The 12,829-nt window shown below is 36.9% G+C and overlaps 1 protein-coding gene and 1 long non-coding RNA gene across 3 annotated transcripts; one reads left to right on the forward strand and one right to left on the reverse strand.

Annotated features, from left to right (window-relative positions):
- Positions 1 to 6,967: 6,967 nt before the first annotated feature.
- Positions 6,968 to 8,024, reverse strand: LOC111411067. The gene is made up of 3 exons (XR_002705818.1): positions 7,960 to 8,024; positions 7,223 to 7,276; positions 6,968 to 7,095 (listed from the first exon to the last, which is right to left on the reverse strand). It is a non-coding gene; the product is annotated as an uncharacterized LOC111411067 (long non-coding RNA).
- Positions 8,025 to 9,316: 1,292 nt separating this feature from the next.
- On the forward strand, positions 9,317 to 12,817 carry LOC111410715. 2 transcript variants are annotated; one of them, XM_023041193.1, is made up of 8 exons: positions 9,317 to 9,398; positions 9,485 to 9,627; positions 10,347 to 10,446; positions 10,528 to 10,648; positions 10,773 to 10,894; positions 11,658 to 11,779; positions 11,861 to 12,020; positions 12,384 to 12,817. In XM_023041193.1, the coding sequence occupies exons 2-8, from the start codon at positions 9,501 to 9,503 to the stop codon at positions 12,499 to 12,501; spliced, it is 870 nt and encodes a 289-aa protein (XP_022896961.1). In that variant the 5' UTR covers positions 9,317 to 9,398; positions 9,485 to 9,500; the 3' UTR covers positions 12,502 to 12,817. The 2 variants fall into 2 exon arrangements, with proteins under 2 accessions (XP_022896961.1, XP_022896960.1); XM_023041192.1 differs by having other exon boundaries at positions 9,333 to 9,627.
- The last annotated feature ends 12 nt before the right edge of the window (positions 12,818 to 12,829 follow it).

Genomic DNA, 12,829 nt, shown 5'->3' on the forward strand with positions numbered 1-12,829 from the left:
CATCAAGGCAAATAGTAAAATGGGCGGACTAAACAATCCATTTTTATAGAAAGACGAAGGTTTCGGATCTGATTGATTGTCAGAGTGCCAAACAATGGCAGCAAATTGGTTTAGAAGAAGAAAATGAAGATGAAAATGGAAGATGGAAAATGCGAAGCATCCGTGCATTTATAGGGGGAGGAGATGAAGAGACAGAATATGAGCAGCCACATTCTGCCTAGTAAATGGAATTAAATAGCCCAAAGTATTGGGAAAAGTGGTGGAAATATCAAAAGAAAATGGGCAAGATTTTTAGCACAAAGCAGTTAAATGCTTGAAGAATTCACGACTAAAAAAACAAATGTCAAATAAATGCACAAGAAGTTAATATATATGTTCATTAATGATAAACAAAGTTACAAAGGGAAAATCAAATTACAAAAGAAAAAGGCATCATATGTCTTAATTACAGTCCACCCCATACTGAACGAATTCGTTCCCTAAGTTTTTCCCAATCCTCGTTCTGCCGAGAGGAAGTGATGTTCAATTCGGCCACGATATCATCATCAACTTCCAACTTCTTGTACTGCTCAACCAAGGACTTAGTTCGCTCAATTCCCTGGGAGGCGTTGCGCTTTTTAGCAGCCATTCTCACCTTGCAGTCGTCCATTTTGGCTTGAAGTTCCTTCATCTGAGCAGCCAAATTAACCATCAAAGAGTCTTCAATTATGACTTCGGAAGAAATTTCTTTCAACTCGTCCTCAGCCTTGTTGATCTCCATACGCAAAGACTCTTTCTTAGATACGACTCGAAGATATTGAGTACTTTTGGCCTTTAGTTCAGCATTCTTGGCCAGCAAAGAAAGGACCTTCCTTCAACGTCGCTTTAAAGTCGACAGAAAGATTGAGCGACGGAAGCGTCAGTGCTTGCTCCAACTTCGCATTCAAATGCTCAAGTTTATCCTTGTGTCTGGCAGCACTAGCCCTACCAATGTCCATATCTATGAAGGATACGTACTCAAATATCGACTGCTTGAGGAACTTCAAATCTTCCTCTGAAGAAGCAGCAGGACGATCAGATGGAGCAGGGCGAGACGTCTTGACTTGCCCCCAGGAAGCGAACAAGTTTTGGATAGAACGCACAATCTTGTCAGCATCCTGCAAAGAAAATTGCCAATATTAAAGATTCTCACTACAACGAACAAGATAGAAATAAAAGTGAAGCAAAGATTACCTCATCAACAATCGTGGAAGATGGCATGTCCTCAGTCAAGTCTGCCACCAATGACTCCTCCATTCGTGAGGACTTCCCCTTGTCTGAGCGAGAAGATGTTGCCACAACGGGCAGACTCATAGGAGTATCTGCAAAAATCAAGAGCAACAAATCAGAAACCAATAGGACAAGCAAAGGTAAGGCATCAAAAAACTGAATTACCTTCTGCTTCGATATTTGGGGGGTTGACGCCCTGGGAAGAAGGTGGCTCATCCATGGGTTGTGATGAGGATTCTGGGACTGAAGATGTCTCTTTAAGTGTAGTCCCCTCATCAACCGGTTTGGATGAAGCAACCTCAGCAGAGGATCATGGAGCAGGAGCTGTCGATGCCAAAACCTTTGAAGGAGAGGCTGAACTTTTCTGAGAAGTCCAAAAAAAAAAAATCATCAGCACACAGAAAAGTTTCAAGTATGGACAATTATGCTTGTAAGTAAATCAATTTAATTACGTTCCTCCTGACGATAAGAGGGGTATCATCGTCATCATCAATCTCCAGAATGGGAGACGCTGAGGCTGGCCGTTTGCGGCTTGGGGCACTCTTGGCTGTAGTAGGCTTGGCAGGGAGAGAAGAAGATGGACGAGCAGACTGTTTAGCGCGACGAGGAGGAGAATGACTCCGGATGGACAAAGGAGTGAATAAAACAGGAGGAGGGGAAGAAATGCTCGGCTGATCTAGTGAATGAAAGGTACGATTGACATCAGCCGCAAATAATCTGCGCTTCATTGACGGCCAGAGCTATTCAAAAAGATGATGGATGGCGTGGCGAGAATTGAAGGGGGCTAATGAAAAATAGCTGGTTAAAAGAAGATTGCAAACATTTATAGCATCTGCCTCCGTCTTATTAATAATATGAAAACGGTCAATTAAGTTCCTTGAATAGCAAGGAGGAACAGGCCAAGTTTGGCCGAAACCAAGCCGGCGAGCAAAAAATTGGGGAGCATAAATTTCTACCCCTGCCTTGGCATTGGTTCCAGTTAAAATATAATGAAATAGCTTCCTCCCGGTTAAAAACTGGATCCAAATGAGCAGGGAGGTGCTCGCGCTGTCTATAGTGGAGGGGGATGTACATAGTCTGGAGTCAAAAAAGGAAGCAAAAGATGAACAGTAAATCGTGGGAGAAACACGAAAAATTTGAGGCGTGATTTAATGGTGCAGAGAAATGGCGTGTTTGGGGGTTATAAGGGTTTGCAAAACGACGCACCTTTTCAAGTTATGGAAGAAAACAATGATTGAAATTCTTGAAAATCTCGAATGTTGCTGAAAACACAATGTTAATATGTCAAAATTTAATAAATTATTAATTCTGCCATATTGGGGGGTAATTGTTGACACATAAAAATTCAGCCCAAATCGAGCGGCCCAAGGAATGAAGCCCAATTGGAGGATCCCCAAATCAGATAGCCAAAGAATGAAGCCCAATCAAACAATTCAAGATGAAGGCCCAAACAGAGAGGCCCAAGAACGCGATAACGCCATCGCCCAAGTTTGCAAGTCGTCCAGAATCTGAGCGAATGGAGTGCCATGCAGTCGCCCAGAGCTGTTACTCTATTCTCGCCCAAACCTTCAAATCGCTCAAAGTCTTAACAAACATAAAGCGTTGTGGTTATCAAGAAGTGCAGTTATCAAAGCAGTTATTAAAGCAGCCCTATCACGTTCCACGATTTAAGGAATTCAATCGAAAAGGGTTGAACGACGAAGAGTAGTGGCAGCAGTTAAAAAAGGCAGTTTTCATGACAAGCTGGCCATTATGAGAAAAGTGAGCAGTTGCAGAACGATCAAGCAGTTTTTAGGCGATTGATCACAAAAAAGATCATCTATGGAGTATAAAAGGGAGAAAGGACATACAACAAAGGACCGAATCAAAAACTCTCGAACAGAGAATATGTAATTTTAATTTCCTTAGTTTTAGACTTAAACACTTTTTTCAGTAATTAGTGTGCTTGCGCCCCTTGGAGGCATTTTGTTTTTTATTTCCAATTGTAAAGTCATCGCCAATAAAAGAACACCCCTTTTTGGGACTTTATCTCAAGAGGTTTGTCCCTTACACAATCGTCTGATCCCTTTTAATTGTTAGCGACCAACCCGCGTGAAACACATAGAAACGATTTATATTATAAACTATCAAACCAAAAATTTCAAACAATTAGTTAAATACTATTCGTCTTGCTGTTTTAGAGGCAAAAATATCAATCAAATCTAAATAACTTAGCTGCTCAACCATTTCTTTTTCTATTGATAACATAGTCAACTCGTTTAATATTTCTTGTGACATAGTTGATCGAAGATAGGTTTTGATCAACTTTAATTTCGAGAAACTTCTTTCCGCAGATACAACTGTAACCGATATGGTTAACAAAATTTGGTAAGCAATATAAGCATTTGGAAAACAAACATCCAATATCTTCAAATATTGTAGCACTTCAATTGCTCTTGTTGCTTCACTTGGTATATAACATCTCAAGACTTGTAATTCTGAACATAAATCATCCTCACTGATATCTGAACGCCCATTATGTTGAAGATATTTCTCAAGATTCAAACAAGAGTTCAACAAACTTGAAAAAGTTGCACCCCTTAACCTCTTCAAACTAAACAAAAATCCAAATGTGTCATCGTATTGTTTGAATTGTTCAAATCGGGTCCTCGGAGAAGATAGAGCTGGATCAATTATAAAAATAAAGTACTCAATTCTAAAAGATTCTTCTGCTGATTGCTTTATCTCATCACTACCGCTTTCATCAAATTATTTTTTTCGAATTATGCGTTTTTCTATAAATACAGTTTCAATTCTCATTTCGCTTGCATTTTTTGTCGCTTCATCTTTGGCAATAGTAAATTCAATTTCTCTGTATTCTTCAAGAAATGAAATAAGTCCTTGCAAGAGGTCAATAGCATGATCAATATCCATGGATTCGATTTGAAGAAATTTACTCACAATATTGACAGCATGCAACAATCTGTACCAGATTATCATGCCAAACAAAAACTCAAAATTTCGAAGTTCATGTGTTGCTAATGAATCGGCTTCACTCTTCACTTTAGGATCTTCATTACTTTCTGCTAAATCAAGTAATACATCTCTTATCTGTGCAGTTTGCTCCATTATAGGCTCCACACTTTCAACATGACTTTCCTAACGTGTTTGTGACAATGGCTTCACCGTCAACCCTTGTACATTATCTTTGAAATGTTTCCATCGCTTGGTAGAAGAGGAAAACAATGTGAAGATGCGTTGTATCACTCCAAAGAAGGATACAAGTTTGGAACAACAGTTCACCATATCACATAATGCTAGATTTAGACTATGAGGCGCCACATGGAGTATAGAAAGTTCGGGGATTCATTTCATGGACTCTTCTTTGCACACCTCTATGCTTCCCGCTCATGTTAGATCCGTTGTCATACCTTTGCCCTCTAATATCATCAATATCGAGATCAATTTTTATCAAAGCCTTTTGAAGCTCGGTTGCAAGTCCAAGTCCTATTGTGTCATCTACCTTCAAAAATTCTAGCCCATGTTCTTGAACTGTAGGTAAGTTTGCTTAATTATCTACAAATCGTACAGTTAAAGACATTTACTCCTTCTGACTTGCATCTGGAGTACAATCAAGTATAACTGCGAAATATTTTGCATCTTTAACTTTCTTGACAATTGAACTTCTCACTTGATTAGCCAACAACTGTATCAACTCATTTTGAATTTTTTTGCTAAGATACGTATATTGAATCTCTTTTGCTTTAGCCCGTTGAAGGTGTTCTTGCATTACTGGATCAAATTCACTAACCATTTCGACCATTTGTAAAAATAGGCCATTTTTCTCAACATGTAGCCTCTCATCATCTCCTCGAAATGGCAATGTGTTTTTTGCAAGTCTTTTCACAATAGCGATTATCCTTGTTAATACATGTCTCCAATGTTCTCTTTCAGCATCAATCAACAATTCAACGCTTTTATCAATTGTAATTTTTGATCGAAACCTATTTTCCAATTCAATCCAGCTAGTCATGCAACGTAAATGCTGCTCATTTCCTTCATGACTTTTAATAGACCGATGCAAATTATGTCAATCTTTGAATCCATCATTACCTAATTGGCCAACTTTGGTCACATTTATTGGCGTTTTAAACAACTTGCAACAAAAGTAGAGGATCCTGTCCATAGACACTGAATATACTAGCCATCGTCTATCAACTGTTTTCCCATTTGGTTGCAATCGCTTTTATTGTGAAGAATCGAAATGTCTATTTGTATAATCTTTCGAAAATGAGATGTCATCAACTCTTTTTGGACCCCTTTCAACTAAGTAATCTCTTGTTCTTTGATCAATAATTTTCCAATTCCCAGGATCATCCCAAATTAGAGAAAAGCAACCCTCTTCTTCCTTATCATCTTCTTCATTATTAGAGACGGGCTTCATCACTTCTTCTTCATTATCATCTACTTCGTTAACATCGGTAGGTTGACTCACTTCTTCATCCTTATCATCTATTTCATTAACATGGGCATGTTGAATCTCGACTTCATCCTCATTCAATACATTCAAATTGTTGCTTTTGAAGTACTTGTTAATATCCCCTGCTTGACTTTGAATTAATGTAATTTCATTTCCTTTCCTTTTCCTCTTCTGAGCACCAGACTCATGTTTAGGAGTCATAGTATATGAATGAATATCTAATGTCCAATGATTAACCTAAAAAATAATTACACAATATCTTAATCATCTCACAATTATAGTTTCAAATATAGTTACTACGTGCGCCTGTGCAATTGTTCATCGTACAATAAGCAATCATATAAGCCAACTAGGTTACAATTATATAAGCCGACAAGGCTTCAAACATTTTCAATGTCTTCAATAACAAGTCAGGGCAAGCCATTACTTACTTGAGAAGTGGAATTTTGATGAAAATTGTGGAATTAGACCGTTGAGAATGATCCCATTTTCTAAATTAGGAGTAAATCGATCGCAATTTTAAAAATTTTAATAATAGCTCCAAGTGCATTTACAATGGCCCCTACAAATTGAGACAGATAAATCTCAAGGTCAAGAGAGAAAACAAGAGAAAAGTCGGCTACCTGTTTCTTCCAAAGGCTCAAACAATGCGAATGTTGGGGACCTGGGGTACATATTAGTGATTCCATCAGAGTTTGGTGATTCATAGAAGAAATCCTTGACACAAGTGGCCAGTCTATGTCATTCAGAGGAAAGACATCAATATTAAGAGCCAGCCAACTATTAAAATTAATGGAAAGCAAAATAAGAAACCCCAAGACAAGGATATTCAAAACGCATTATTTGACACAGAAACTACTTCCAGAAAAGTATTAGAAAACAAAGTTGCATATCTACATAAGATGTAGTTAACCCATGTGTCTGGAATGCATAAAAAAGACCTTCATTGAAGGATTTTTTTTTTAGTTAGTGTCAAAAGCCTTAAACTACCGTATGAACCTAATTAATGTTTCATTTCAATAAATTCTTTCCAATTGATCCTTCATCATGTCATTCTGAATAGGACCTAATGCAGCGAAGGAATGTACAGCCCACGTACTGTTATCCATTAATTATAAATCAGACAATCACCTATCCTGTCTTGCACCAGTTACTATTAGAATTTTGTTTCGAAGTAAAGAAAAAGAGAGTATATTATATTATTCAACGATGCAATCAAGTTGTTAACTGTTATGAGTCTACTAGAAATGGTTTCTCCACCTAACATTTATTTTCTTTCTTCAAAGAAAGGGCACTAAGGACAATGCTTACCTGCAAAGCCTTTTCGTATATGAGTTTGAGCCCAAGGAATTTCCTCGTCAGGACCAAGTTTTTTCATTAATATATCCCTGCACATTAAAAAATCGATTAAATATGCAATATCTGACGATGAAAATATTTCATGCTCACATGTAAATTGGAAATTTTACAGTTTGGAACATGAAATTGACATCAAAATGACAATTTTACACTCACGAGGACAGGTAAATTCTGGAGAGGTTGTATGTTTGCAGAAACCAAATTTGCAGTCTGCAATTAGTAAAACATGAAGAAGCAAAGTTAGATTCAAAACCTAATAAGAAAAGATAAATAATTGTGTATGATTTATTTAGAAGATGAAATTATTAGGCGGTAAATTTTTCAGGTCATTACTTTATTCAATATCCTCAAGCACATTCTCCACCACATAAAGAAAAAATCTATTAGAACTACCAAAATTAGTTATTGTTAGCGTACTTTTATTAGCACATATCAAGATTTTCCCTATTCTCACCCCCATCCCTCCATTCCTCTAAACCAGCACAGTAATATTTAATATGTGCATATGGTTAGAAAGTTCTCCACAAGCTTAGGCTATGTGCGCTATTTAACATTGTATAACCAAGTAGATTGGTCCTCGAATCAAAAGAGAAAATAAATGTTTCTATGAACATTTTTGAATTAACAAAATAACCCGATCCTAATCTTTTAGTAAAAGGTTAGTGAATCATTAGCACATTAGTTTCTAGACATGATACTAAAGAGAAGAAATTGTCTCCGAAGATAACTGAGGAAGAGTCATAAGTTGAATCACTTTTATCTTACATTAATTAACCTTTGCTAGGAAATGCCTGAAGTGGGAAGATATATTGATTCGAAGAGTTCATTGGAAAACAAAAATAGTTATTGATAGCACAAGTGTAGACAGAGATATTTAACCAGCAATTGTTCACCTGGTAATTGAGAGCCCTTTTCTGAAGATCTTTTGGCAACAATGGATGCTGAGGATACTTCTCTTCTAGATGGCCAACGACAAGTTCCACTTGATTTGCATTTATATTAGAATTTTATCTATGGGATTAAGGTAGCAGTACCAATAAATTTCTTACTTTTTAGTAGAACTCTATGAAAGTTAATAACAAAATTTTGCAGCATCTGTCAAGCACACTCGCACGAGGCAAACCACCACATATCCACAGGCACTCACATTGACAAGCATATTTTGAGTATAGCAAAATTGCGCATGCTCAGGTACATGAATAAATTTCATCCCATCCCCTAAAAACAAACACCAAAATATAAAATCATCATGAACCAATTAGGATATGCGCTTGAGAAGACCTATGTGAAAAAAATTTGGGATGATTTGGTAAATCGAAATCAGTCTTCCAAGAAATGTGGTCCAGACGAAAATAAATTGCATATCAACAGAACGAAGCTACATCATGTGGGAAAAATTGCATATCAACATACAACAGTCAACAGAAATTACAGAACCAAGCTAGTATATCAACAAAACGAAGCTAGCTGGGCGGAGGTGGACTGTGGTGATCGAGTGACCGGACGGAGCGACGATCAGACGGAGAAGACACAGACACTTAGAGTAGACGAGCAGTAGCACCGGACTGGAGCACGTCGACGTCGAGAGGAGCAGCTGCAGCCCTAAATTGTATCTTTCATATTTCAAATTTGGGAATTTGGGTAAATGGGTTGTGAAATTGGATTTGGGTATATGAGTTGGGTTGAAATTTTAGGATAAATGGATTGTGGGTTGTTGGATAATATTTTTGGGCCGGATCATATTATTAAAAAAAAAATTTGGAGCCAAAAATGGGCCCTTAATAGTCTTGGGCCTGAGGCGCGGACCTCACTGGCCTCGCCCCAGGACCGGGCCTGACAGTAGGCTTTGAAAACCAAAAGTTTCAAAATTTTAAAACTGTGAGGTTGTATTAATTTGTTTAGACACGTGGACATCATTAAAATAATTTATGTTGGGTAAAGTGGCTTTTTTATTATTTTGAAGAGGTTAATTCAAGATTATATTGTGTTGATACTTACAAATCATTAGTTTTATGTTTAGTTAGGACAACAAACAATGATAGAAACAATTAAAAAGTGATAGCAAAGAATTAGGATTTAATTCACATTGAAAAGGAGCACCCACGAGTAAGAAGAATACCGAGTCAATTATTCCCTCTCCGTACGATGGAAGAGGTAAAGGTTTAGCAGATTTCTAAAGAAAAACCACAATATAAAAGTTCAGGGACCAAATACAAATTATAAGAAATTAGATTGCGTACAAACTCGCGATTTCTGACACAATATCCACAATAGAATCGCAGTAAACTAACAAGCGACTTCAACTCGAGAATCATTCCCGCTTGACGATAGGGTTCGTTTAACGTACAGTGATCGATCATTGGTCTTTACAGTCTTCAATCTCAATTTCTCAGCCATTTTCTGTTCAATTTCACGCAGACCGCATACGGGGGAGATGAGGAATCGTGCTGCGGCGGCATGGGGAGTGGCAATTGTGTGTTTCGTGGTACTAATGTTGGTGACTCCCAAAATCCCCCAGTCTCAAGAGTACCATGACTTCGCCGACCAACGTGAATTTTTCGGTAATTTTTACTTCTCCTGTTTGGTTTACGGGACCATCGAGATATTGGATCGATTCTTTAATTTATTATTATTTTATTTTTTTTGTTGATCTGTCGTAGTTTATTAATTACATATGCTGATTCATTAGATTTTATTTAAGGTTACTTTATCTGAAATTAGAAATTCCATTAACAATTTTATGCTTTGTATTGGTCCTACATCTTTCTCTTTTTTTTATTTTTATTTTTTTGCCTGATTTTTTTCCCACTCTCTTACTCTCTGGACTCATAATTCACTGTATAGTAGCGGGAAAAAGATAGTTAATCACAGATTTGGAACTGTTATTTTTTTATTGCAATCTTCATAAACACTGATCACAGTAAAATCATCATGTTGGAACTGTTATTTTTTTATTGCAATCTTCATAAACACTGGTCACAGTAAAATCATCATGATCATTTATTATGGCAAAATTTATTCTTTTTCTAATTTTAAATAATTTTTACACAAAGTACTAGGAATATATCTAAATAATGACATCTGAAGTGGGAGATATGAATTCACTCCTGAGTAAAGGCTGTGAATTTGCTGATGCTGCTTAGAGTATGGTCAAATTATTGTCGTCTTTGTTCCAACTTTTTTCTACGAAAATAAAAATTATGTACAAAGGTGCAGTAATAACTTGTTTAGAATCTCCACCGCATTGCATTGATTTTTGCTTGGGATTTTGGTTTTTCAGGGATACCAAATACATTGAATGTGATCTCGAATTTCCCCTTTTTGATCATTGGTCTAATAGGTCTAATACTTTGCTATTTCAGAAACTATTTTAAGCTGAGGTAAGGTAACCATTATTTTCTTACAGTGGTCAAGTACTCGTAAGAAAGTCATTTTCACCTGCATACGTGTATTTTCAAAAGATTGCAGGGTGAACTCTGCGGTTGGACATGTTTTTATATTGGCGTGGCAGCTGTTGGTATTGGATCCTCTTATTATCATCTCAAGCCTAATGATGAGCGCCTTGTATGGGATCGCTTGCCGGTGAGCTTTTTCGGTGTTGCAAACTGCTGGATCACTTCATTTTTTATTTCAGTTGTTTCATTTTCAATTTATTCTCTTTTCCTCTTATGAGAAGTAATTGGCGCTTAACTTATGATATGTGTAGATGACTATTGCATTCACATCTATCATTGCGATATTTATAATTGAGAGAGTAGATGAACACAGGGGAACTCTGTCCATAATCCCTCTCCTTCTGGCTGGTGTAGTCAGCATATTGTATTGGAGGTAAGCACTCTTTTCGTTCAGGCTATGGTGATGCAATTTTTTTGTCTTACATTGGTCAAGCGACAAGACATACTTGTCACAAACTCTTATTATATTCTAGACATTAACTGTGCAACTGTGTAAATTTTCAATAAAGAAATTGTTAGTCAAGCAGAGTTGGGTTTTGGAAATGCATGGTTACTGTAAATTAATGATGGCGATTCACCTGATTGGGAGTGTATCCTCAGCCTTTTTATGTGGGTGGAGGGAATGCAACAACAATTTAAGTCCATTACAGGGTCTGCTGCAGAATGCTTGTTTGCCATTTGTTCAATCTAGCACTAGCTCTACTTGAAGTTTGTATGAATTCAAATCTTTTGTAACAGTATAATGTCATTTTAATTTTGGTATAACTTTTTACTCTTCTATCGCGTTCAAATGGGACCACATTGTAACAAATTCTATTGGAATCACATTGTTCTTGTGAACTACGCGAGACAATTCCATCATCAAAGTTACTCACACAGTACTCCTGTTAATTGATGTCGTATACATCTCCATTCTTTATTTTTATCTACTCTTACATGGTGTATATCAAACGTATCGTCCTCATTTCTGCTATGTTTATTTATGGAGGTTTTCTCACTTTGAATCTGCACTATATGATGAAGTAATTTTTCGAGATAAATATTTTGGAACTGGGAGCTTTCTAAGGGGTTTTTGCTTGTTGCCTCTAATAAAGTAAACCCTGTATATTTCTATTGACATGTACATTTCTTTGTAGGTTTTTTGATGACCTGCGCCCATATGCTGTGGTACAATTTGTACCTTGCATAGCAATACCAGTAATGGCTATATTACTGCCTCCTATGTACACACATTCCACATATTGGCTTTGGGCTGCAGGTTTGTTGCTGTTTCTGTTGCAAAGGTTCCTGCTGTGTGTTCTCTGAGTTGCCAAGTAAGATTTCACTGTATAATTTGCAGGGTTTTATCTCCTAGCTAAGATTGAAGAAGCAGCTGACAAACCCATTTACAGTTTGACTCATCATATTGTGAGTGGGCACACTCTGAAACATTTATGTGCAGCAATGGTCTCCGTCTTCTTGACTCTTATGCTTGCAAAGAGGGATATTGCAGAAGAAAGGTATCATTTCATTTTTGTGACATTGTTATTGTGTCCAAATATAACCAACGTTGTAAAAACCAGACTGCACTGACCGGTTTGACAGCTTTGTTAAAGGAGCTGCAGTTGCTACTTCCACTGCCTTTGTGGGAGAAATTTTTACTGAAGGAGAAACTGAATTGAACTGCACTGTCACGTGACTTGTAGCACTGCTGTTGCTAACCAGAGTTTATGTTTGCCCTATTGGCCTGTTCTATGAGTATCTAGTTATTTAATTTCTTGAAAAATTAACTGATGTGCCAATGAAGTATATTGTGAATTGTCCCCATCCTATATAACTCGTTTCGTACATTGATACACATTCTTTCTACTGCTCCACTTCAGGCTCAGTTTATTGCAGATTTGGAGAATATCATGGAAAAAGGTTAAGAAAAATGGTAACAATGTGGAGAATCTCTCGTGTACGTATTCTGTTGTTCCAGTTGTTGAGGAATCACATTAACTCGGAGTTCCAGATAACCTTTTCCAGGAACAAGAAATACTTCAATACCATTTGTTTAACCTGGAGTATCTAACTCGTCCTTAATTAGTGTATATAAAGCACAAGTTTTAAGTGAATACCTGTAATAGCTGTGACTCGCTGTTAAATGTGATAAGGTTTTAATCTTTGATCCTGTAACCTTGGATCTAGCTGTCTTTAATATGGAAGAATAGATGGGAATCTTCTTATCTTAATGAATTATGTTAATGGCAGTTTCTTCTGATACAGACACATTTTACCTCTGTAAAAATTCAATCTGAGTTTTAACTTATTGGGATTTAAATTTTCG

The sequence above is a fragment of the Olea europaea genome, chromosome 15, assembly GCF_002742605.1.
Source record: "Olea europaea var. sylvestris chromosome 15, O_europaea_v1, whole genome shotgun sequence".
Taxonomy (NCBI): domain Eukaryota; kingdom Viridiplantae; phylum Streptophyta; class Magnoliopsida; order Lamiales; family Oleaceae; genus Olea; species Olea europaea.